The 26265-nt window shown below is 35.8% G+C and overlaps 1 protein-coding gene across 2 annotated transcripts in view; it reads left to right on the top strand.

Annotated features, from left to right (window-relative positions):
- The first annotated feature begins 3303 nt into the window (after positions 1–3303).
- Positions 3304–26265, top strand: part of INTS6 (integrator complex subunit 6) — a 92652-nt gene continuing 69690 nt past the window's right edge. For both annotated transcript variants that reach the window (XR_012495567.2, XM_074329907.2), the window contains exons 1-4: positions 3304–3438; positions 3831–3908; positions 4714–4863; positions 21001–21090. Coding sequence is in view for 1 of the 2 variants with exons in the window: in XM_074329907.2 (XP_074186008.1) it covers positions 3328–3438; positions 3831–3908; positions 4714–4863; positions 21001–21090 (429 nt within the window). In the remaining variant the exon portion in view is untranslated. The remainder of the gene's footprint in view (positions 3439–3830; positions 3909–4713; positions 4864–21000; positions 21091–26265) is intronic.

Here is a 26265-nt window from a genome sequence, read left to right as displayed (position 1 = left end):
GGCTTGCATTTAGGGGCCATGTTTTAGAAAAATAAGCTGCATATAACCAGTATCTTTTTAGAATCACAGGATTGAGTAAATAAGAGATTCATGTTTCTCATGTTTCCCAAGGCCTAAACTCACCAAGGAAAACAGTGGGAATCTCTAGCACTGTTTAGTCTTTGCACTTAGCTGTCCTGATCTTTGTATCTAATCCTGGCTTTACCATACACCTCCATTTATGACCCTAGTATGACAATCTGCCAACTCCCGAGCTAGGGAAGAAAGAGCGATGGCTCCATGGAAAATGATTTCAAATAACTGCAATAGGTAGTAACTGTAATTCATACTCATCTACTTCAGTAATCTAGTTTGATTCCCTTCAAACACTGCTTTGTACTCAGCACGCCAACTAAAAACTCTAATTTATATGGAAAAAAAAATCCTTAGACTGGAATAAAGGCCCTCTACTGTCTAGACATGACCTACCTTTCAGGATGTTATACTACTCTTTGTGTAGCTGGTGTTGCAGTCTTGCTGAACTTCACTGTTCCCCAGAAAGCCATTGACAATGCTGTGCTAACTGTCTTCACTACATTTTAAATGTCTAGGACTTTTTCATTGCCAGCTTCCTCTTCCTCTACCCATATATCTGAATCCTTTAAAGGCGTATTTCTCAAACCTGAGTTATGTAAAATAAATTCTTATGATTCTATAGAATACATTTTCAGACAGGCAGGAGTCCATAGACCACAGTTTGAAAAGGACTGACATAAAAAAAACTGTAGACCAATTCCATGAAAATCAGTTGCCAATTATCACTTTAAAAAATTATATATATATGCATGTGTATGTATATATATATATATATATATATATATATATATATATATACACACACACACACACACACACACACGTAACTGGTAAAACAATTTGTATATTGTCGTTAAAATGAAAACAAAAAATTTAAAGCATCAAAGAATTCTGAGTCTTAGCTCCAGATCTAGGACCCCAGTTTGAGAAACACTGTTTTAAGGCACAGCTTAAACATACTGACCCTGGAAAATGCTCTTTCATCACCCCAGGGTAGTATATTTTTCTCTTTTCTGAGTTCTTTAGTATCTAATCACTTTCTGCCTTGTAGTAGCTAGTAATACTAATGTAGTATTTTTCTAGAAAAACAATAAGCTCTTTGAAGGCAGGGACCATATTTTAATCATTTAACTATCTGAGGTCCTCCGCAAGCATTGCATATAAGACCTGTATTTCATCTTATTTAGCAGTCCCAATCTCTTAAAAAATCTCTCTTCTGTGGCACACACTCACAGGACAGCATATTACTGAAATAGCCCTACAATAAATTAAAAGTTCAGAGGTTGTTTTAAATACTAGGAAGAATCCAAGTTATGAAAGCAAAGATTTTAAAAAAGGGCCACAAAGCATGTCTCGTCAGTGTTAACAGGAACTACTTTTTAAAATGATCAGTAAAGAATTTCAGCGTGAAGAGTGAAAGAAAAAAACAAAACAAAAAAAGCAATGCAAGGCCTAGTAAGAGAGGCCCTAAAAATACCTAGTCTTCTGAGAACTATTATGTCCCTAATTCAACTTGTATTTCAGGCAGTATTCAGTTTTTAACTAGTGTAGAGGATTCGTTACTTCAGGTATGATGACTGAGGCTTGTTTTAACCTAGAACGTCTTACCTCATACTGTATTTGAAATAAGTCTGAGAGACAGCATATAGTGAAAGGAAAGCACAGACAGGGTTATGGGAACCCCATTCTCTGGGTCACCTGGGCAAGCTGAAGTCAGTTTTTTCATTTAAAAATAAAGAGTAATGGATTATGGTTTGCTACCGTCCCTTTTAGCTCTGAAATTGGTATTCTATGGCCCTTAAGTAAACAAGGTTTGACAGAAGTATTTCGTTGGGTAGAACCGGTTATTTTCCCCTAAGAATAAAATGGGCAACAAACTGTTTATCGATATTTAACTCTTTTCCCATCCCCTTTTAGGGCTGTTTCAAACAAGTAGGTTGGTTCCTTTCTTGGTAGGGCCTCGAAGAGGGGTCCTGGCCTGCTCCGAGTCCAGCCCTCACCCCGGCTGCTCCCCAAGGCTGAGCGAAACCGCGGGTGAGGTTTGTCTTTCGTCCCCACTTCCCAGCGGGAGCGCTGTGACTCGCGGAGATTAGTCCCTCGTCATAAACAACCTCTCACTTCCCTTCCCCCGCTCTGGGTCCGCCTACGCTGAGGCCGGCCCTCTGAAGACCAAGGAACCTCTTCCGGAGACCGCTGGTCTGCCGCGTTCCCCTAATTGGGGCGTTTGATCCTATATTTATCCCCTCCTCATGTGCCCACCAGGGAAGGGGCTCGCTACAGCGACCTCGGAAGGGGAGATGAAGTGAACCTCCATTTCCCCTCCCTCGACCCCTATCACCTCCAACAGCCAAGGAGAGGCCGGCAGCAGTGACGCGCAGACTCAGCCGCTGCTGTCCTGCGCGCGCCGACGCGGCTCCCACCCCCACCCCGCGATCCTTCCGCGGTCCGTCCCCGCCCATTCCCGGAGCCCGCCTCCGCGTCTGCCGACCCGCCTGCTCGGCCCTCGCGATCGCTCTCGCGCGCACCCGACGCCCCGCCTTCGCGCGTGCTCAATAACAGTTCTCGGAGCCGGCCTACAAGCTTCTCCCTCCCCTGAGCTGTTTGAATATGCTAATAAGAGGCTAGAGATCAACGAATTGAATTGCGGGGCGGTGCGTCACGTGGCACGAGGACGTGTCAGGAGGCGGAGCCTCTGCAGCCCCTGCCCGAATTAAAACCGGAGTGTGAGAGAGAAAAGCGCTTCAGTAGCGAGAGGGGCTGAGAAAGTGGTGACACAGCCGGGGTGCGGAGGGAGTCCCTGAAACTTCTCCCAACAGCCCCAGGGCCAATCTCCCCTTAGCCCACTCCCCTCTTCGCCAGCTCCCAGGTCCCCACTCCCTGCACCGGGGGTGGGGTGGGGAGCCAGGCCCGTCTCCCGCTGGGACACACACAGGGGCCGGGAGCGGGGACGGGACCCCCGAGGCGGGGAGTACGGACCGACAGACAGACGGCCGGGCGCCCGCCCTAGCGGGCAGGCCGGCAGGAGGAGGCGGAGGAGGGGGTACGACGGGGAGGACTGGGTCTGGGAGTTTCCTCTCAACTATCGGGGGAGAAACTCCCCGCAGCCGGAGGAAAGACCCAGACGGTGTTTTCCTCCCGGGGGCCGCGCTCCCCCGCCCCGCGTAGCGGCGGTCGCCGCCGCCGCCACCGGCGCCTCCACCTCTACCATCTCTTTCTCTACCACCTTGGGCCCCGGTGTCCCCGGCCAGCACTATGCCCATCTTACTGTTCCTGATAGACACGTCTGCCTCTATGAACCAGCGCAGCCATCTGGGCACCACCTACCTGGACACGGCCAAAGGCGCGGTAGAGACCTTCATGAAGGTACCGACTGACCGAGCCCGGGCGGCGATCCCGGCCCGGCGGCCTGCGGGCGGCTGGGGTGGCAGGGAAGGCGGCCGGGGGCGGCGAGGCGGAGGTGTCGGGGACCTGACTGCGGGAGCTGCCGGGCTCGGGGACCCCCTCCCCCACCGCGCGGGCGGGCGGGTGCTGCGAGCGGGGCTCGGCCGGGGCCCGGGCTCCGGCCGCGGGAGGTGTGTTGGGGGCCGATCTGTGTGTGGGGGGCGGCGTGAAAGGGTGGTCGCTGCGTGTGCGGTACTGGGGGTGGGGGGGCGGTGGGGCCGCTGGGCACCCCTTCTCCGCCTAGTAACCTCGCCTCTGTGCTTCCCTCTCGCTCGCCCTGTTTCTTCTCCCGTCCCCCACCCGCTCTCCCGCAGCTCCGTGCCCGGGATCCTGCCAGCAGAGGAGACAGGTATATGCTGGTCACTTTCGAAGAGCCGCCCTATGCTATCAAGGTAACAGCCCTCGCCCTCCCCCTTCCCTTCCCAGTTCCTTCCTCGCTCGCCCTCCCCGCCCCCCATTCACCCTTCATTATGCTCCCCTCCCCCACCCGCTGTGCTCCAGGAGCTGAAGTCTTTTCCCTGCGGGCTCCCACCCCCTCCCCCGCTCCGGAGCGTCCTGGCGCGGCTCGGAGTCGCGGGGCCACCGCCATGCCCTCCCCAGCCCGGCCCGGCGGCGGCAGCGGCGGCGGCGCTGCGATCAACATGGCCGACATTTCCCCTCCGCGGCGTGAGCGGCAGCAATGAACTGTGGGGGATATTTATTCAAGTTAGCCCCAGTGACAGCCGGGCCGGGCCGCGCCGAGCCTGGGTTTGCATTAAAGGGGAATCGGCCCGAGGCTTGGCCGCTCTCGCCCTTGCTGGCGAGCGAGCCGGTTGAGAGGCTGCGGGGCTTGGTCTTCGGATTCTTCCCTAGAGGGCTGCGGGCCAGTGGGACAGCTGTAGGTTAACTTCAGAAGTCCTCATGTCTGCTTTCCACTAGCACTTTGCATCCCCAAATTTTGGGTGTTAGGTTAGGAAGTAAATTTCCCAGAGAAGTTCCAAAGTAGTTAGGCTGGTAGCTACCAAAAGCAGTAGCGCAGACAGGTTTGTTCTTGGCCACCTTTGGAAGAGAGTTTCCTCAGCAATGATACGACTTTAACACATTAACCAAACCATCCTGAAAAGTGAAGCAGCTACTTGATGAACCACAGATTGTAATGGCTGTCCATGTATGCAAAGCTTTAAAAGATAAAAAAAAGTCTTAAATTTTTCTTTTCAGGCCGGATGGAAAGAAAACCATGCAACGTTTATGAATGAACTGAAAAACCTTCAGGCTGAAGGACTTACGACTCTTGGCCAATCCCTAAGGACAGCTTTTGATTTATTAAATTTAAATAGATTAGTAACTGGCATAGACAACTATGGGCAGGTAGGTTGAATATTAAGGTGGAAAAAACAGTTGATTTTTCTTTTTGTGGAAAAACGGTCCAGTCCAAAATTACATAACATGAAATACAAGTATAAAACATTTCAGATTAAAATACACTGTACACATAATACAAAAGTGAAACTGACTATACTGTATGTTGTTTTATAGCTCTTTTTTTCTTAAAATACATTTGTATTCAGAATTAGAATCTGAATTCTTTGCTATAAGATTGACATAAATTGGTTTTAATACCTTGCACTCAGGGCATAAAAGGGAAAACATCCTGCCTCACCACACAGTTTCTCTGATACTCTATCCACAGGCAGTTAGTCTGCAATGATTTATAGACACTAGTTGATTAGTGGTCTTCATTTCTATATTACTAAAAACATTAGAGGACATTATTCTATTTGTTGTATCAGAGTTTAATTTAACCATAGTGTAGAACTACTCTGAAAGGTAAGATTTTCATTGAAGTTTCATAATTGGCTGAATACATGAAGATTTCTCAGCTTTTGAAGCATATATAATAAGCAACTATGCAGGAAGAATTCTGAATTCATTCCTGAATTAAATGGCAGGTCCAGAGGTTATTTATTTATTTTTTTAACTCCAAACCTTGGAAAAGAGGCTGTTTGAAAATATGAAAGAACCTTTCCTTCCTTCCTTAATGCCCCCCTTTCATTCACACTTGTTTTTATCTATTTGAAGATGAAACAGGAGCTTTAAATCACATGATGGTTCATTATGGAATAATGTAAGGTGGTCCATTGTAACTTTTTTTTTGAGATTGCTGGCCTGGAAAATAAAAGATACTGAAGAATGTGTAATGTTACACATAAAAGTATTAAACGCAAGAAATTCACTTTTTATGCTGTAGTGCAAAGCACTGTTACCACAATGATACATTTAGGTATACATTTTGTTCTTTTCCCAAATTCCATGAGCCACGGTTTTCATGAGTTTCACAAATTTCAGGGGCATTCTTCCTACAACTTGTGGCTGCTTTATATAGAAAGATACAGAAATTTTCCCTTGTTTTAGTAATGTTTGTACTTTACTTCTTAGGGGTAATTTAGCCATATAGCATTTAAAGTATATGTTGCAATTCAGTCACTTCTATTTTTACTGAACTGCACTTCCATTGTTTAATTAAGTAAATGGGTATTTCCTTACCACATTAATCTTTTTATGTTTCCCCTCTGCTGCATTATTTTGCAGCTCTTAGTAATTTAGGCAGATTTGCCATGGATTTTTCAGTTTGTTTCTGTAAAATAATGGGTTTCTTTTCCCTTTCATATTCTTTTGTTATATGTAGTGCTTAAGGTTTTGATCTAAACTTTCAGTTCAAAGGCATGTTTGAAACTTAACATTTGGTTATCTTACTTGGTTGTCAGGTTGTCAGTATATACTAGAACTATTATTTCTTCTGCATCACATTTCTTAAGTGGGAAAGGCATGTAGAAACATTTATTTCCTACCCGCTAGTTAAGAATATTTCTTAGGGTGCTTCCTTATAAAAACATTGTCATGGAGAGGCTGAGGACATTTAAACCTATATTTTCCTTTTCTCAGTTGCCATCTTCTACTGGAGAATATTTAAATTCTAGTCTATAAAGCTTACAGAAAGTTTGAGGTTTAAGGTGATCCTGCTGTGCTCTTTGACCAAGTAAAGAACCTGGAGATTAGGATGTTTTTGCATGTTAGGATTTACTAATTCAACAAGGGAAAAGGATAATGCTTCTCAGTTATTTTGATGAATAAGCTAGGATGCAAGGAGTAATATTAATGCTTATGTCCTGAACTGGCACATAAAAATGACACTAGCATTAAACTAATTTAGGAAGCCACAATTTCGAAATGAAAATGAAAATGATTGAGTAGAGTGTTTAGTGAGAAGAAAACATCTTTCCAGAAGATATTTTTCATCATAAGACTCTATTGCTAATTTAGATATTTTCAATTAAAGGAAAGGATAAATTGTCAAGAATTTTGGATTTCTCAAATACTTAATACAGTTCATTTATTTTCTTTGTAAGAGTACTTCACATCAACCTATTTTCCGTGAAATACTTTTATTCTGTAACCAGCGTTTTTACATAAATATTTCCCTTTCATATTCTATACTAGGATCTGTGGAGCCCACAGTACTAAATACTTACATATAATCTAAATATTGAAGGAAATGAAAAAAGGTGAGCTAGATGAAAGACAGCATATTGGTTTTATAGAGCATCTAAAAAAATCTTTAAGTTTCTGAATCATTTTCTTAATCTAAATGTGGGCATATGTGTGTGTATGTATATACATGTGTACATACATATCTATATAGATACAGAGATACTGCCACACCTGCTCCCTCCACATATATGCGTAGGTGGTTTTCCATAACCAATTCCAAAAGTGTTTTTAATACCTGTGTTGCATCTGTTAATTTAGTGAACATATCTGCAAATAAAACATTGAGATATTCACTAGTATGCTAACAGAATTTTCAGGACATCAGTAAGGTTCAAGTAGCTGAGAAAAATGATTCCTGTTGAATGTTTTCCGCAAGCCCTTTGAATATTCCACTAAAAAAAATTCCTTGCATGTAGGAATTCTTATAAATATTTAATTTTGATAATCAGTACCATTTGCTGATATTTCTGTAATCATAGAACAATGTGTAGCTTCTAGTCAATCTTTCCTAATTATAGTAGCACCTTATTGCTTATCATTGCAGTGAAATTTGATACATTTTTTTCACAAGTGTTCACCAGAGTTTCAAATAACGCTGATCTTTTGAAAGCCACTGAAAACCTGAACCAGCCTTAATACCTAAAGTTAAGACAGGTCTAAAGTTTTAGAAGTCTGATTGAAGTTTTATATGTAGATTGGTTTAGTTTTCATATTGTCCCAAATTGTTGTTTTCTGTCAATATTTTCAACATTGTCTTTTTTTTTTAAGTTAGATACCAGTTAGGTTTAGCTGCTAAATATACTCTGGCTTGTAATTCATCATTTTTGTCAACTGGACTGAGTCTACACTTCTATGCAATATGCTACCATGTTTCACTGAAAATATAAGACTTAGCCAGACCGTCAGCTCTAATGCGTCTTTTGGAGCAAAAATTAATATAAGACCCGGTCTTATTTTACTATAAGATCGGGTTTTTATAATATATAATAAAATATAATTAATATAATATAATATAATACTGGGTCTTATATTAATGTTTGCTCCAAAAGACACATTAGAGCTGATGGTCCGGCTCGGTCTTATTTTCGGGGAAATGCGGTAGTACGGATTAGATTGTTCCAGGACTTAGAATGGTACCTGACCTACTATTCTGTGTCCTTTGTGAAGATAATCCTTGACAAATACTCCAAAATGAGACAGTAGTTTAATTTTGGGGGGATTTTCAATGCTAAGTGTTTACCTCATTGAAAAATGGTGGCTTTCAGACGAGGACAAATGGAATGAATCTTAGGGAGAGTAATTTTAACCAGTGTTATTCTTCAGCTGTTTGTGGACTTAGCAGATAATTCAGGTAGAATTCTAATGCTTTTTTTTCCTCCTTTACTCAAGCAGTACCCACTTAGTACTCCGGTAATACAAAATACAGACTTCTCTTTTAATGTTGGTAGGTCAAGTAATGAAAACTCCAATTTGAGTTTTTGGTTTCTCATAGGTTGTCAACAAATGTAATAATAATAGTTCAGTATTTATTGACCTATAGACATCTTTCAAAAGGAAGTAGATTATTATACTTGAATATACTACTGTTCTGAATATATGGACGGGAAACAATGATGAATTTGGTAAATTTCTTAAGTCCCTGAACTGTTCCTTTAATTTTTAAATTGTGGTAAAGAACACATAATATCAAGTTTACGATCTTAACCATTCTTAATTGTACAGTTCAGTAATGTTAAGTATATTCACATTGTGCAACTAATCTTGGAACTTTTTCATCTTGGAAAACAAACTCTGCCCATTAAATAACTCATTTTACCTTCGCCCCAGCCTCTAGCAACCACCATTCTACTTTCTGTGCCTAAGAATTTGACTCCTCTAGCGATACTTCATATAAGTGGAATCATAAAGTACAGTTGACCCTTGAATAACACTGGGGTTAGGGGCGCTGACCCCTGCACAGTCAAATTCATGTATAACTTGAGTCCCCCAGAATTTAATAGCCTGCTGTTGACTGGAAGTGTAACTGATAACAAAGTCAATTGACACATATTTTGTATTTTATATGTGTCATACTCTGTATTACAATAAGCTAGAGAGAAAAAATGTCAAAATTATAAGGAAAATATTTACAGTAACTATACCTATTTATTGAAAAACATTTGTATATTGGCTTTGTAGAAATGCCTATGCAAGTCCTTTGCTCATTAAACTTTTTTTTTTTGAGTTGTAGGAGTTCTTTAAGTATTCTAGATATTAATCCCTTATCAGATAATGTGATTTGCAAATATTTTTTCCCACTCCATGGATTGCCGTTTCACTCTGCTGATTGTCCTTTGATGCACAGAACTTTTCATTTTTGATGTACTCCAATTTATCAGTTTTTTCTTATGTTGCCTCTACTTTGGTGTCATTGAGGCAGTCATTACCAAATCCAGTGTCATTGAAGCTTTCTCCCTATATTTTATTTTAGGAGTTTTAGTTTTAGTTAGGTCTTACATTTAAGTTTTTAATTCGTTTTGAGTTAATTTTTGTACGTGGTGTAGGTTATGGGTCCAGCTTCATTCTGCATGTGGACATCTAGTATTCCCAACACCATTTGTTGATGAGACTGTTCCTTCCCCACTGAAAGGGCTTGGCAAAACCCTGAACTTGAAAGCCTCCTCAAATTATTTTCAATAATTATTGACAGATAGGGGACTCTAAAGTCAAACTTGCTTAATTGTTTTTTTCCCCCCTCTTTATTTAATTGTGTAAAAAAAGGGCAATGGCCAGGAATGTGAAAATTGGAATCCCAGTCCTGACCTTAACATTGCGTTACTATGTAACATTGGGCAATCACTTTACCACCTTGGTCCTTTGCTGCTTCATATTCCAAATTGCCAATAATGAAGCCATTGTACCCTTATTGTCGAATCAATGAGAGGTTTAAATGGAATGATATTTTAAAATGTACTTTAAAAAATCATGAAGTGCTTGCTCAATAAGCAGAAAGCATACTTTTTCATCAATAGATTAGTTTATTTACTCGTGTTTTCATTATTTTCAACTTTAAATTTGAAATTATAATTATAAAATATCTAGTGATTTAAAGCTGATTTTTATTACATGCTTTGAAATCTAGTAGCATATTGTATTTTTTCTTGGGCTTTGCATTACTTCCTAGAGAAGAAGTGTGGAAAGTAAGTACTATGGCTTGGCCAAAGTTGTGCTGATGGCAGTTGATAAGCATGGGATAAGTACAGGCATGGTGTTTTAAAAAAAAACGTTAAGTGAAAACTGGATGTAAACAGTTTAGCAGGTAAGTCAGAAAGTCATTGTTTTGCAGGAATACAAGTTAGAAAAGGAATCCTTAAGAGACTACACATGCCTTAGGATTCTTTCAAAATAGGCAGCTCCCCCTAGTGCGTTTAAGATGAGATTTACACAAGTTTGATTTGCACAGAAGCTTTGAGTAGCACATCTGTTGGGTAAATCAAGGGATATTTTAATCAGAAGGTTTGACTGAACTCAAAGCATAAAATGGATATAATTATTTCCTATTGAGCGTTAATTTTAAAGGTGGTAATTTAAATGAAAAATTTTAAGACCCAGATTTTATCTTTGATAACACTTGCTATAATTTTCTTCATAATAACACTAAATCTGTTCTAAAGAATCAGAAACTACTCTGTCATGATCTTTTTAAAGAAAATGAAAAAGAATGTCCTAAAGACATCATTGCATTCTTAACTAGAAATTACTGAAAACAAATAAGTACAAAAGGCAAAAATAATGTTCAAAATAATTTTCAAAAATAATTTTATTTTCGCTTTGTGCAAGAGGATATCAATAATTATGCATTAAACTGTACAATTGAAAATTAAAAGGCCAGGAACAAATCCAGTATTTGAATGAAAGAAGTCCACTTATTCAAGTATTTTGAATTGATTTAAGAGGTCATTAGTGGTCAGAATTAGCTAAAAGGATAGTTTAACCATGTTCATGTCATGGATTTCTTTAAAGAGATTATACGATATTTTATAACTTGAAAATTTTTTAAATATTTAAAATTCTTATCATAATCCTTCACCCAAATTTATAATCTATAAATCATCTTGGTGGGCTTTTTTGTTGTTGTTGTTGATCAATGCTCATGTAAAGCAGCCATACTTTCTTTCATTTAAAAAAAATTTCCTTATATAAATAACTTAATTTTTGTTTAGTCTTATTAATGTATTTAAGCATGGTCACGAGGCCATAAACAAAATACAGAAGTTTTTCTTGTTTTGTTTTAGCTTTTTATTCCCTGATCCCGCTTCCTTTTTATTGAGATAAAACTTAATTTTATTTTTCATTGATATGTAACTTAAAGCACAAATCCTAAATTTGAAGCTTAGTGAATTTTTATATATACCCTTGGAAAAAAATTGAACTTTTGCATCTCCTGACTTAACTTTTCATTGGACTTTCTAGAAGTATTTTCTTAATGATTGTTTCATGGGGCTTTAGAATTGAAAATGATGTTGGAAGTTTACTCCATCTTCCTCATTTTATAGATGAAGAAAATAAGGTCCATAGAAGTTAAAATGCTTAATTTCTTTTTAAAGACATTTATGAAATATTTTAAGATTGCAATTGGTTATTGAACAGTTCTGCAGCTTTTGTCAGTAATTTTTATGTTTTTTAAGAATAAATTTTAGTTAAAAGTATAACCAGTAGATCTGAGTCCCTTTTTGAGAGGTATGTGTATGATTTTCTAATGAAATATGTATTCTTTCATTTCCTCTGAAAAATCAGGCATTTCATTTTGTCAGTGTGTTATATTAAGCCTTTCTTGTAACAACACCCTTTTACAATGTTGTTCATCCCCAATAGTATGGTAAACATTTAACAAGGTAAAGCTTTCATATTGAAACCTTTGAGAAAAAAACAATAAAAGTTGTTTCATAATTCAACACACGTGCATCATGAGAAGCTAGAATGAGCTCTTAAGTAGTTCCAGCTAAAGTAACATTTTTTGCCATAGGTAACACAATGGCTTTTGATTTTGAATTGAAGCTCTATAGATTGCTCCAAAAATACTTTCCCGTTGATGTTAGAAAAGTCCCTCAAGTCTGTATTTCTTGTTCAGAAATAGTTTTATAACAGTGAGTACTTAAAACATATTTTTTATTTTAAAAGCAAGAAAGATTTAATTTCCAAGAGGAAATTTAGATCTGAGTCCATTTCTAGGTCATTGTAACAGTGTATTTTAGAATTCAAATTGGTGATGGTTGGGGTAGGGGTAAAGGGAGAATGTTTTTATCCAGAAAGTCAAATATAAAATGTATGATCTCTTTCACTGTTTATTATATAATGTAGATTTATTGTGTGTGTGTGGGGGAAACAGGATAAGCCTAGAAAGAATTTTTTTATGTGACAATATTTCTTTTTTAGGGCATATGTTGTTTGAAGTGTAATTATTGGCATATTGAGAGAGAGCACATAAAAAGTATTTTAACTTATGATTAAGAGGATTAGTTGTAACCAAAGGACAAATTTATGTCAGCCTAGTGATGTCTTATCACTAGTCCCTATGGACTCTTGCCTTTTTTTATCTGTGCCTTAAAAGGGCATGACATTTGAACATTTTTTTATCCATTAGTTTTGCCCAGATAAGCTGAAGGACTTCTGGTGAAGGTCTTTGGTAGGATTAAATCATCTAAAAAAGTTTATTATAGAAATAAAAACAGTTCTGAGTATTTGAGAAAAAATAATTGTAGCATTAGGTATTAGGTAATGTAATTTGTAACTAGTAAATGACAGGATTGATGCTGGCATGAGAAAGGAATCCGTTCCCTTTGTCTTAAGGCTGGTGAACCTAATTAGATATTAGGAAACATCAACACAGTCTTTTGGGTATTCTGGTACACTGGAAACATCCAAACAATTACTCTGAAAGCATCAAAAACAATAGGTTGTTATTATTTTTTGACAATATATTATTTTTAATCACTGTAATTGAAGATGGTTGATACGCAGTGTTCTGTGAAAGGTAGGCTGCAAAAAAACCGCAGTGAGTGATGTTACAAAAGCTACGTCTGAAAGAAAATGACAGGGTGTAGTAGTACTTTTGGATTATAAGCAATAAGCAAAACGGTGTCTATGGACTTTGGTAATGCCTGAATTGTGATGGTTACTGATCATTTAGGTACTTTGGCAGGTAATAACTAATGTAAAATTATGAATTTTTGTTGTGCAATTTTAGATGTCATTCCCATTTCTTAAGTAAGTTAGGAAGAAAAACCAAGGAATTGCCTCCAGAAAATTGGGCCTAAATCAGGTAGTAGAAAGAGTAAAAGGTGTTTATATCTAAATTTTGTTGTTAACCCAGAATGGATAATGTCCAATCCCAAACAAGATTAGTATAATACATGTAAATTCTAATGTAAAAAAATTATCTTGTCATATTCTTAGATCTTCTATTTTAGTGTGCTATAGCAGCAATCTAAAACATGACACTCTGCAGTCATCCATATGTGATACCTGCTTTTTCATGAGGTTCATTTCTAAGGTAAAGCCTTGGTGGGTTTGTATGTATAGTTAGGAAGGCTTATAAAACATTGTTTTTAGTAATAGGTCGGAAATAGGTGGTTAGTGTTTTGTTTCCCAAAATTGTGGTCTACTTTGAAAGTTTTAAATCTGTATATACTTGGGAAAGTATTTAGCACCAGCATCAATGAGTGAATCGGAATCTAGTAAGAATGGATTTCTAGAAACTCTTACTCAAGTATATATAACTATGCAATGGATTTAGAGAAATTTAAATATTTCCTCCTAAAAAATCTTACTGAAATTGGGTTATTACCCATTCGAGAAAATGAAAAAACATATTTTTTACGAACTAGGGCCGTTCAACACTAATATTGCATTATGATTTATCCAATTATTTGCAGGTCGGCCTTCAGATGTAGCATATGGGAAACTATAGACTCAGTTTTTCCAAGTGCTTATCATGAAAATTTTTTCTTTATTAAATTGAATGCTTTATTGCTAACTTGACTGATATGCAACATTTATTAGGCAGTTCCCTCATTTTCGGTTGTAGTCTTGAAGATACTTATGTAGAATGCTGTGTTTGAATTTTGTCTTTTTTGTAGGACAGCTGTTGTGTGTGTGAATGATTCTTTTGAGAGTATATTCATAGTGTGGATGTTTTTAGAAGGAGATTTTTTTAACCATAGTGATTAAAGATGTGATTTAACCAGACTTTTGCAAAGGTAATGTCTGTAGATGTGGTGGTAATCAACAACCCAAGTAGATGATTAATCTCGATGGAATAGGTAGATCTGTATGATTTATTGTGGTCAGATTTTCAGCATTATTGCTATGTAACTTGTCTTTGAAAATATGTTTTCATCTTGGCTTTTATTTATTTTCTACTTTTCTGCCATGTTTCTAACATGTTTATTATTACATACTTTGCTGGAATAATTTTTTCCCAAATTATTATTACCCAATCCACTTAATACAATGTATATATTAAGTTCTTTATCTAGAATGTTAGTATTTCTTAAGTAAAATTATATTTCTGATACCCTCATTACTCTGTATAGCAGTATAAACACCATTGGTCTACAACATTTTAAATATTGCCAAAGCCAATTTATTTGTTAGAGTAATCTTTTTCAAACTTTATACTCCAATTCAAATGAAAAACTCAAAATATGTGAAATTCTTAAATACTTAATATTTCAGATATATTGAATTTCTCTTACTGCCCTTTGAATGCAGTAATACTTAGCCCTATCAGTTGTTGAGTTTCCTTAGCATTAACTTTTTTCACGCAGGTCAATTTTGCAGTTCTTATAGTCAATATTTCTTGCATCATTACTATTTGGTTAAATATTTAAATCAAATTCCAGGATATTGCTTCTTAGTCATTATATCAGAATGAATATATGGATTCTCCTGCTTTTGCTTCTTAATTTTCCATCTGTTTTTAATGCTGTTATGTTTTTAACATAAGGAATTACATGGTTAGGTAAAGGAACTATATTTGTATACAAATGTATAATAAGATTTCTTGAAACTGAAAATATATTTCTTTTAATGTGGAATTTTAACATGTTTTTCTATAGTTATAGACTTTAATGTATTCTAGGATACTAGGCTTTTATACACCAGCAGGTTTTTAAAGTTTCATTTTTGGATACTAAGCACATTTTAATTTTGAAGAGTACTTGTTTTGAATATGTAATAAATGCCATGGTTAAAAAGTTCAAGCATTATAGAAAGTTATACAGTTGCTCACTTCCATTCTTAGGAGGCAACCTGGTTAATCAGCTTGTAATATATCCTTCAGAGATCTTTTGTATGTAGTCAAAGGTATAATTTTAAGAGCACTAATTTCTTACGGTGAATATTTTAGAGTTTTTACACCAAAAGTCTTATTCTGTACCACTTGAGAGCTTAACTATAAAAGTAATAATCTTGCTGAATTCTAAAACAAACATAAAACTTGTGATTCTGGCCTTGGAATATTGATTTAAATGTACGCCCCTCAGGCCTTTATTGACAACGTTAATGACAATTACTGAGTAGAAAATATAGTTAGCAAATCAAAACTATGATTTCATAGATCTTAACTGCCATAGTTTTAGGCTAAAATTGAAAAATGGAACTGATTAAAGAAAAATGTTAAGTATCTGAATAACAGTACAGGTAATAAGCAGATATTTGAAAAAATTTTAGTTGTGGTATGCAGATATCCAGAGTTTGAGCAATACTGAACTAAAGAATATTATTTGTTCTAGTTGAGTTGTGTTGCAAAGTATGTATTAAAAGCTTCTTTCCTCAGTTATATGTAGTTGTAATAGTGTTTATTATTATCAGTATTATGACTAATAAGTCTTGGGATGTGAATTGTATCCTAAGATACTTTTCTTTTAGAAATAAGCTTAAAGTAGAAGAACATTATGTTTAACATCAATATTTCTGTATTTTATATTTTCTTTATAGAATCTGAATTTTCACAAATTAATAAGGAAATGTCAGAAAGTTTCTAAATGATGTGAGGCGGTTTGTCATACTTGAGAGAAACATCATTAACCTATTTATTATCTGTGGATAATAAAGTAATAGACAAAAGTAGTAGGATGGATAATGTAGGCATCATTTAATATTTTTACTATTTATGTAGATTCCACAAAGATAAAATAAAGGGTACCTAAAGATCTAGTCTAAGAACTTACTGTTAGAAATTTTTAACAGCAATCCTGCTTAGTACTTGTCTAATATATGCATGAGAACCTTTAGTGGTGTAATAACGTATTTGTCAAGGCAGCCCTTTCCATCTTTTCTACTTGTTACTGTTATTTACTTGAAAAGGAAGTTTCAGATTGAAAAAAACACAAGCTATTTCTGGAAGTTTTTGATATTCTTGCTAGGTGATATGCTATTAACCTAGATGTACAAGATGTTGTATATCTTAACATCTGTTTCGTTGACTTCTATTGGCTGTAGCTTTCGTGGCATGTAGCAAAATAGCTAGATAGTAAGTAATAGGTGTGTGTTGGCTGAAGATGCTGCCACAGCAGAGCTGACTTTTGGTGCACATTTTCCCTTCAACAGAAACCTTAAGCTGTGAGAAAACTAGCACATACAGGTATTTGGCTGTCCTTAGGGGATTGTTAAAAGGGCTGGTCACAAGGTGGAACCTGGTGGCACTGAAAGACCGCGTGAGCCCTTTGGTCCTATAGTGGAGTAGCCACTGAAAGTTTTCTGAGTGCTCAGGGCTGCCTTCCTTTTGCTTTAGAAGATAATAAATAGCTAAGACTTCATTAAGGGTATAGTAAAATTCCAGTGCCCCTCCCTGCCACTACATTTTAAATGTTTGGGTAAAACTAAAAATTCTGATTCTGAGAACCAGGCTAGTTTATATCTGCAGAGAAATTAGCCTTATATTTACATTTTCAAAGCTGTTTTGTTTGCAAAATTATTTGAGAAGCATTTTTTTTTTTTTTCAAAAATGAAATAGTTTCTCGTGGGTAAGATCTACTTTAATAATATTCTTTAAACTTTCTGATTGGTATTTTATGTCTTGATTGAACTGTTTAATACCATGATATTTTTAAATTATTGAGAGAACTTAAGTGAAAAATTTTTACTTTATAAAAACTCTTACCTGAGGCTTTTGACCAATATTCAAATCAAAATTTCAAAATAACAGGATTTCCATTAGTTAATAGCGCTAGAGGTGGAGTATTATACTTCGCAATATATATTTTCTAGTGACATGTCTAGATTTCTTTGCCAAGAAGCACTGCTTTCAGAGTGCAACATCTTGACTTTAATGCTGCTAATGGCAAAAGTAAACTTTTAGTCCCTCTACTGGCTGCCTTTGTCGTAGCAGAGCTTATTTATTTATTTATTTTTTGAGATGTTACAACTAAGATAAAGGCTGTTTACAACTTTATGACCAAGGTGAATTTTGAGGGAAACTCTAATATGGACTGTTCCCTAATTAAGTGACTTCATAAACATACTTAAGAATAAAAATATAAAATACTCTTAAGGATAGAGATTTGAGAATACCTCAAATAAATAAGTGAAATGCGGATAGTCATATTTTTCTTTACTTTTTTCCTACCTCTGATCTTTATCTGAATTTTCCAAAATGTAAAGCCATTAAAGAACTTAATGTTTTATCTTGTATATGTACTTCCTCAAAGTTGGTTGAAGTTACGTAGTTTTCAAAAAGTAAACATATATTGCATTATGTTTCAATGTGTTTTTGTTGGGGGAGTTATATTGATTTATGTATAGAAGAATTGATAGTGCTCGCTTTGGCAGCACATATACTGAAAGAATTGATGGGTAAGAAATCACATGAATGAGAAACCAAGAAAAGGATTAATCCTATCGTAGTTAAGTTTGATGCCGATAGAATATATTAAATAAAACGAAACTGATTGTAACGCCATTCATTATTGGGTGAATCTGGCATAATCCAGGTTGGTGTGGAATTGTACTGAAAATTAGCTGCTACCAACAAGACCTTTAGGTGCTGCCATGTGATTAGGAGTTGCAATAAGGTTCTGGTTTTGGCAGGTACTGGGTAACTGGGTTGTATCATTTAAATTTTCTCACCAAGTTTTTAGGGTTAAATGAGGTAACGTAAGTTCTTTATTTTTATTATCAAGTACTTGGTCATTATAGTAATTTCAGGCATAGCCTTGTAGGGAGAGTATTATGTGTATAAGTATTATAAGTAAAGTTTCAACTAAAAGCTTTGTTTTGTTTTCAAGAAAAAAACTTTGGTTTTAGTGTTTGAATTGAGCTTAAGTTTTAATAACTCAAAGACTTTGCTAAATTTGAGTACAGTCTAACTTGATTTTTAGATATTATGGTTCTTAAGAAAGTATGTATTTTTGGATTGACATCCTCCATAAAATTCTTAATTATAAATGACCAGTTCTCTGGGCTCTGGAGGAAAATTCTCAGTGTGCAAATACAGGAATAAGAATGGATAGGTGTCAAAGTTTTGGTCAGAAAATACGACTTTGATTTAGGTTAAAATGTAGAGGTGATACAGGGACACATGCAAGTATTGGGTCCATGCTATGGTGGTTTTAAGAGATTTGCTGATTTGTTTTTGCAAGGTAGCAAGTCAACCAAAGTATTACAGTTTTAGCTTAAGGGTGGAATCAAAATACAATGGTTTTGAAGATATTAGGACATCATGTTTTTCTTTATCTCCCTTTGCCAATTTTTGAGCTAAAATGGTATTTGTAGAGACCAGGAGAGGAGAGTTATTGTTATATGTGCATGGGTACGTACATTTATTATGTATGAGAGTGGAGATTATGTATTTTGTACCTAATACAATGCCTGATATATGGTAGCCACTTGTTAAGTGTTTGAATGACAAATGTAAATATGAATGGACACTGGGTGGCTGGACAGATAATAGGAGGGTGGAAGTGTACCCTTGGAGGTAGTGTACCCTAGCAGATTCATGGGTGGTTCTGTGTTAAGTTTTGGAAGCATTCATCTATATTGAGATATAAAGGTAACATATCTATATTTTTTTGAAGCTTATTGAAGTTTGAGTAATTTTAAATGGTTCTGTGAACTTGGGCAGGTTTGTATTAGGCTATAGTCAGTGAATCAGTGAATAATTAAGTGCCCCGTGCTTAAATATTTTGTGCTTAGGGCTGAGGAAGAAATACAGAGGGTGCCAAAAGAAGTGTAGACACATTTTAAGAAAGGAAAAAACTATCAAAATTGTAATACTCAATATATGCCGATAACAAAAGATGAATACAAGTAACGTGTATACTTTTTTGGCACCCGGATATGACACGATCCTTGCCTTCACTGTATTGGAACACATGAAACAATAGTAAATAATACAAGATAGTGTATTTTTAAAAAAATTGTAGTAAGAACACATGGTTTCATGGAAGAAGAGGAAGACTTAAATTGGGCCTTAATGAATGATTAGGAACTGGATGGGTTGTGGGAAGGGGAAAGGAAAAGCATTCTACTCGAGGGAATCAGTCTAAGCTCAGAAGTTGGACTGAACATTTCCTATTTCTAGATCCATGAGAAGACCTACATTATTAGAATGTATTATTTATTTTGGGGGTGAATGGTGTGAGACACAATATAGTGTAATGTATTTCCAGAAATTTACCATGAATGTTGTAGAGGAGGAAGGGAGGGTAAATTCATGTTTTTATCCTGCAAGGCTTCTGTAACATTTAAATGCTCCTGTGCATTCGAAACCTTCTAGAGGTTATATCCAACATATTTTATTTGACCAGAGGAAGCTTTCTCCATCTGGAACCACTGTTTCTTGGACATTAGTTTGAAAATGTATATGCCACTTACAAGTTGTGTAACTTGATCAAGGAATTTGATCTGTCAGATACCCTGTTCACACATACTTTATGAGTAGGTTATAATCGCAATTACTGTATTTGAAAAAGTGTTTGTAAATTCACTCAACCTTCATTTTATTGAGATCTCCACGTGATTCATAGGCACATTAAAATTTGTCATATGCTTTTCTACATCCTATTTAATAAAATTTCATTCCATCCTTTCTTGAACACAGTAGCAGAGAATTTGATACAATTGATTTCAAACACAAGATTTACCCTTTTGAAACTTCTACCCTTTGGTCATAGTTTTATACAGAATGTGATTGATATCTCAAATGAGAGCCATTTACAGGTAAAAGATAAGTTTATCTGAGTCCCTCAGAAGACGTGTTACCTAGAATTGAGCATAGTACTACTCATGGAGTCACTTGGCCAGAGAATTGAATGGAAGTTATGGAGGTTATTTTACCTTATGTATAGAGCATTTGAAAGCTCTATGCCACTGTGTTTCATTGTCTCTGCTACTGTTTTTGTACTCCTCTTGTTGAGCAATTTCTTTTAGTAACCACCCTTCTTAATTTTAATTTTTCAAATTTTTCAATTTGCTAAGCTGAGAGTAGTATTTCCATGGAACCAGCTCTGAGAGCTGGTTCTTCTATCCATATCCCTAGTCACTTGGTTAGACATTTGATTATAGGCATAGATTAAATTACATGGAAATGTTCACCTTTTTTTGCCTTCTTTTTAAAGAAGGTTCTCAGAAAATATTTTCTTTTTTAATTTGTAGTTATCTAAATATGTCAGATTATTAGAATTGAACTGTGGAGTCCCTTTGTATTTAAATATTTAGTTACATAAATATGAATGCTCACTGTAAAATTTAAAACAATGTAGGAAGTGAAAAATCTACCTTTTTCTCTACCGATTTCCACTCCTTTAAGGTTGTCCTCTGTTTTTTCCTTCCAAAAAAATTTTTTTTAATGTATACTATATGTAAAATACAATAAGAAAGTGGGATTTATGAACTGTTCTGAGAATTGACTTTTTACTCAGAAAACTTAAACTAATGTTAAGACCTTAGTATGATCTATGTATTTTTGGACTTTAGGGAAGAAACCCCTTTTTCTTGGAGCCAGCAATAATTATTACAATTACTGATGGGAGCAAGTTGACTACTACCAGTGGAGTCCAGGATGAGGTAAGTTATGTTTATCTCATCATTGATTATGCAAATGCAGTTGAAAAGTCTTTATTTTTATGTGAACTGTCAAATATTGAACATCTTACGTAGGTTCTTTCTTGGATAATTAGATACAGTCTAGAGTCTGTCTCCTAGGACTTATATATCTTTGTTGGTTATAACAATGGTCTTCAAATTTTCTTGAGGAGGAAATCCCTTCTGTGAAAAAATTTTGAGCCTATCTCCACCCCAATATGTGTATTCTTGAGTTTATGTGAGGGTGACAGTATCAGTTCATACAGTAATTTAGTAAACTTCTAATATTCAAGTTAAAAAAATGGAGACAGTATTCTAATAATTTCATCCCATATTTCAGTGGATTGTCATGTGTACTCTACTGTGGACACTCCTAGACTAGAGTATAGCAAAACCATGAGGAGGTTAAGACAAGGAAAAGGGAAAGTTTTTGTATAGTTTTATTCTAAGTCAAGTGTAGAATAATAATTCATAGCTTACCTCACTGTTCTCTACTAGCATGCATTGTGCAGAGTTGGTTGTGTGCTGTGTGACAAGTTGAATACAATCGAATTACTTTAACTTTAAGCTGTTTTTATTGTAATATTTGAACTGCTTGAATATTTGTTTTTAAACACATGTTGATATAGAAAGGAGATGGCTTAGACTACTTTCTTCACTGTTTGCATTTGCTTTAGAATCTTAACTTTAATTCTCATTTTATTTGCAAAGGGTTTGATTAAGTAGGAGAAGTGTAGTTTTTAAATTCAGTAATTTTTAGAAATATTTTCATTGTGTGACATTGAAGAATGCAAATTGGATATGGAATAAGGACATGTGTATTCTATTCTAGTCTTTGTTCAACTGCTTTCTAGCAGTGAGCTTTGTACCAGTTACCTACCTAACATGTCTAAATCTCTATCTTTGTCCACGAGATAAAGATGATAAGTCTTGCCTTAACTCATAGGATTGTTGGAAGACTGAAATGAAAAACGTATGTGAAAGTGCTTGGTAGGCTATGAAGAAAAGAACATATTATTCTATCATGAAGCATTGGAACCAGTAAAGAATTGTGGCTGCCTGATCTTGAGTAGAGGGAAGAGACCCAGGATTGTTTGGTTTGAGCAGTTGATATTAAAGGGAATTTAGGCTATAATTCATGGAGATAGAGCTGACAAATTTAGGTAGATTAAAATTCATAATTAAATAATTAATATAGTCTATACATAATTAGTAGCCTCAAAATGCTCCATAACTGACTTTAATGGATTTTGGGGCTTTCTTGAACTTGTATAATGCTTTCTTGACATGTATAACGTCTTACCATTATCAGGAACAGATAGACACTGAGTGTATGTATACATGAAATGCTACTTAACTTTAAATTTGAAACTTTCAAATTGATTTTCCCCACTTTACCCTCTTTTTGAAAAATTTGAGAAAGATTAAGTTATCAGGTTAGAAATATTAACAGAACTCATAATAATTAATTTCTTCAATTTTATTTTATATAAATTAGAAGTCTTTTGATGGTTTGTTTGATTTTGTTTTTATTCTTAATGATTTTGATTTGTAGTTGTGATGACTGTAAAGGTGTTTCTGTAATAATCCTATACGTGAGATTATCCATTCGCGGTGCTTTGTTTTACTGCCTTTGTAGACATGTCCTTTGCGGTACAATGTATTGTTTCCATATATCTGTATATGTTTTGTTTGTAATGTTTGGACCTCCCGTAGCTTTTAGAAATACCTTCAAATAATACATGGATATTGGAATTGCTCACTTCCTAGATTTTTGGGAAGGATATTGGAGAAATGGGACTATGTTCACAGTAACCTAAAACCATCTTGCTAGTAGGTTGGGAAGATTTTCCTGTGGGCAAGAATCTTACCTTTTCTCTTTTATGTTCTACAGTATTTAGCATAGTACTGAGAACAGAGCTTACATTTGAAAAATACTAATTACAGACATTGTTATATTGAGTCTGGTAGTAATCAAGATGAAAATTGATTACTACTACTTATTTGAGGTGGAAGATTCATTTGCTTTAAGGCAAGGTTTATTTTGGTTATGTAGTTGGAACATAGGTCTATGAGTTGTTTTGGGTTTTGAGTTCAGGAATGTCTTTGATCTTATGCATGTTTGGTTCTTAATATCCCAGCAAGACTCATCTTGTGTGGCAGAGAGATAATATACCCCTGATCTGCATATTGTTGAAGCTTAATTTTTGCTAAAATGTTGTGATATATTGCTCTGTTCTAGCCCAAATAATTATGTGATTCATTTCAATTCATACAAAGCATAAGGATGCTTTTTGTTTTGCTGTTTTGTGTGTGTATATGTTTTGCGCGTGTACTACATGTGATCTATATTGTAATTTCTACTAGAGAATAACAAACAGAATTGTGCCTTTATGTCTCTCTTTCTTCAGATTTCTTAACTTTTGGCAAAACTTGATTCTTTTCAGATTTATTGAATGAGTGAATGTGTCAGTAAATTTCACATTAGGCATGTGTGTATATAATTCTTGACTGGCTGTGGTTGCTAGTATTGATGTGACCTGTTACTATATATGGAGTTGTGTATCCCACCCATGAGATATCTTTTGCTCCAGAGTTACAATATATCTCACATGGTATATTATATCTGTTGTGTTAGTGCTGTTTTTCAGGTATAAGTGTTCTTGCTGCTTTAAAATCATGCTTATGTCATATAAGGAAACATAGAGCTCATCTAGTTTTACTGTTTATTTTATATATAAATGAGGAAATTGAGATACAAGGAGGCAAAGTGATTTGCTCAAGGTTATAATATTTGTTAAAATCTGGATTAAAATTTATCTAAATTCCAGAGACATTCCAGCCCTTCCAGACCAGTGCTTTCCCCTGATATACCTACTGCCTCTCTGATTCTGTTTTTATGTGTTCTTAAATTTTACCTTCTATTTACCTGACTTCTTGTCTGTCTACTTCAGCTTTCCGTGCAATTTTGACGTAGGCATTATGTTCTTATTCACTCAGTGTACCTTGGATGACTTAATACAACGGCATTTCTAGTCAATGAGGATAACCATGGTAAATAGGGTGGGTTTCCAGTTCTCAAGTTCAGCGTTTTATGAGGGAGATCACCTATTAGATGGTTTTATGAATGAGACAATAGAGATACCTACTAAGTGTATTGGAGCACCAAAGAGGGAGGGGAGGGTTAATATTACCTATCTTGTGCATATGTCAAATCCTGTGTAATGTGAATTTTTATAGTCACTTAATTTTGATTAAATTCAAGGATCTTGTGGATGATTTGGCAGAGGATGTGGCTTATAGTTTATATCTGTGAAATTTATAAAGATGTCTGGTAAAGTTGTTTTGATCCTAGAAAATAGTTAATGGAAAAACTTGGTGCCATATTGTCTCTTGACCTGGCTTAGTTTATACCGTCCAGGGTGACCCAATTTCTTATACTTTGTTTGTCAAAATAGTATAGGGATACTGTTTCCTCTGTGGCAGTTCATCACTTAGCCTTGTGTTAGAAGAGGAGCGGCTTTGTATTACAAACAAAAATCTTGAGCTGTTTATGATCATTTTACCTTAATTCATGACTTTATCTTTTTTGGTCTCATTTAATAAAGTCCAGGCCAATGTCTGAGGTCTCATGAGTGTGTTTCTAGTGTAATATTTTTGATAACTCTCTAGGACTTTTGATAACCATTTGAGTTGGAAAAAAGTATGTGTGTATTTGTGCTTCTTTTTCTTTTTAACTGCCGCTGTTTGATAAAATTGGTTGTTTGCAGTATTTTCAATTATGAGGAATAAGTTAGGTGGGACTTTGAATCTTGATACACAAGAAAACTTTATTGTTTTTCCCCATAATAGTAGTCTTTGATATTGATAAGCATACTTGTGGCCAAATAGTCATGTTATATTACTGATATATCAGATGTTTTCATAGAATGGCCATATTATAATTAGCGTGATTGAAAAAGATTTTTTTTCTGGTCTTTATTCCTGCAATAATCGTCTCTAGTAATGTTTTGCAATGGAAAACTATTCTGTACTATGATTCCAGGAACACGTGGCTACCTAAACTACATTGCTCAAAGTAGCCAGAGAAATCCTGCCAGTATGATCTTACTGGTGAATGACATTCCAGGAAAGTGTAACAGTTATTTTTCTCTTCCTTGAAAGTGCTAATAGCAGTATTATCTTTCAAAATTGAGATTTCTATATGCTGAAGAATCTTTCTGCATCTCTATCAATGTTATGATTGCCCTGGAGGCTAACATTTTAGAGAAGATGTTTGCAGTAAAAAAACAAAAAACAAAACAAAACAAAAAAACTGTTGGCTTTTGACATTAACAGCTTTGCCTTTAATGAGCTTGCCCAGCTTTTTAAGATAACCTAGGACAACTACTTTTTCAGCTTCTTGGCAGGTGTTCAGAAAGGGCATGTATGTGTTTGTAGAAGTTATTTCAGCTATATGTTTAAGTGGCTACCGATTGTGATCTTTCAACTTCTCAGTTCTCAAAAGGTGATGCCGAAGTTCATTGGTCAGTTGATGGGTACGAGTGACTTTTCTGTATCATGCTGGGCAATGTGAATGGTTTTACCTTTTACAAGGATAATATGTAATTAGGATCTATAATTATAGTTTGTATTTAACTTTTTGTGATATGTACTGATTAAAAGGCATTCTGGAATTTATTGAAATCTGTTTCTGGTATCTGAAATAATTCAGAAACCACATCTCTCTTCTTCTGCATAAAATGTTTTTATTCCACTAAAATCACTAAAAATATGTGCCAAAAGCTGGCAAACTATTTAAATTGTGTCATTAAAGACTTTTAAACACATATTTAAAATAGTTATTTTTTCCCCTTGACACTTAGAATTATGGGGTACTTTCTCTTTGTTTTCTAAAAAGACCAGTAAGAAATCTTGAGGGATATCATTGTAGTATGATAGAATGTGTCAAACAGATCTGTGTGTAAATGTGTTTCTGAGTTTTCGTGTTTATTCCTTAGTAATGGTGCCTTTTCTATATTATTAGTAGGGGCTCAGTAGCAATATCAAGATTCGCTCTTGTCTTACTGATTTGTGATTCAGTTGTTCTAAACATATGTACAACGAACGTTGCTGTGTATGTTAGACTCTGTCAACTCTGCTTTCCAAGAATTTGGG

This window comes from Rhinolophus sinicus, chromosome 16 (genome assembly GCF_057876585.1).
Source record: "Rhinolophus sinicus isolate RSI-liver-muscle chromosome 16, RSI-T2T, whole genome shotgun sequence".
NCBI classification, from domain to species: Eukaryota; Metazoa; Chordata; class Mammalia; order Chiroptera; family Rhinolophidae; genus Rhinolophus; species Rhinolophus sinicus.
This window is presented reverse-complemented; position numbering and strand designations above follow the sequence as displayed.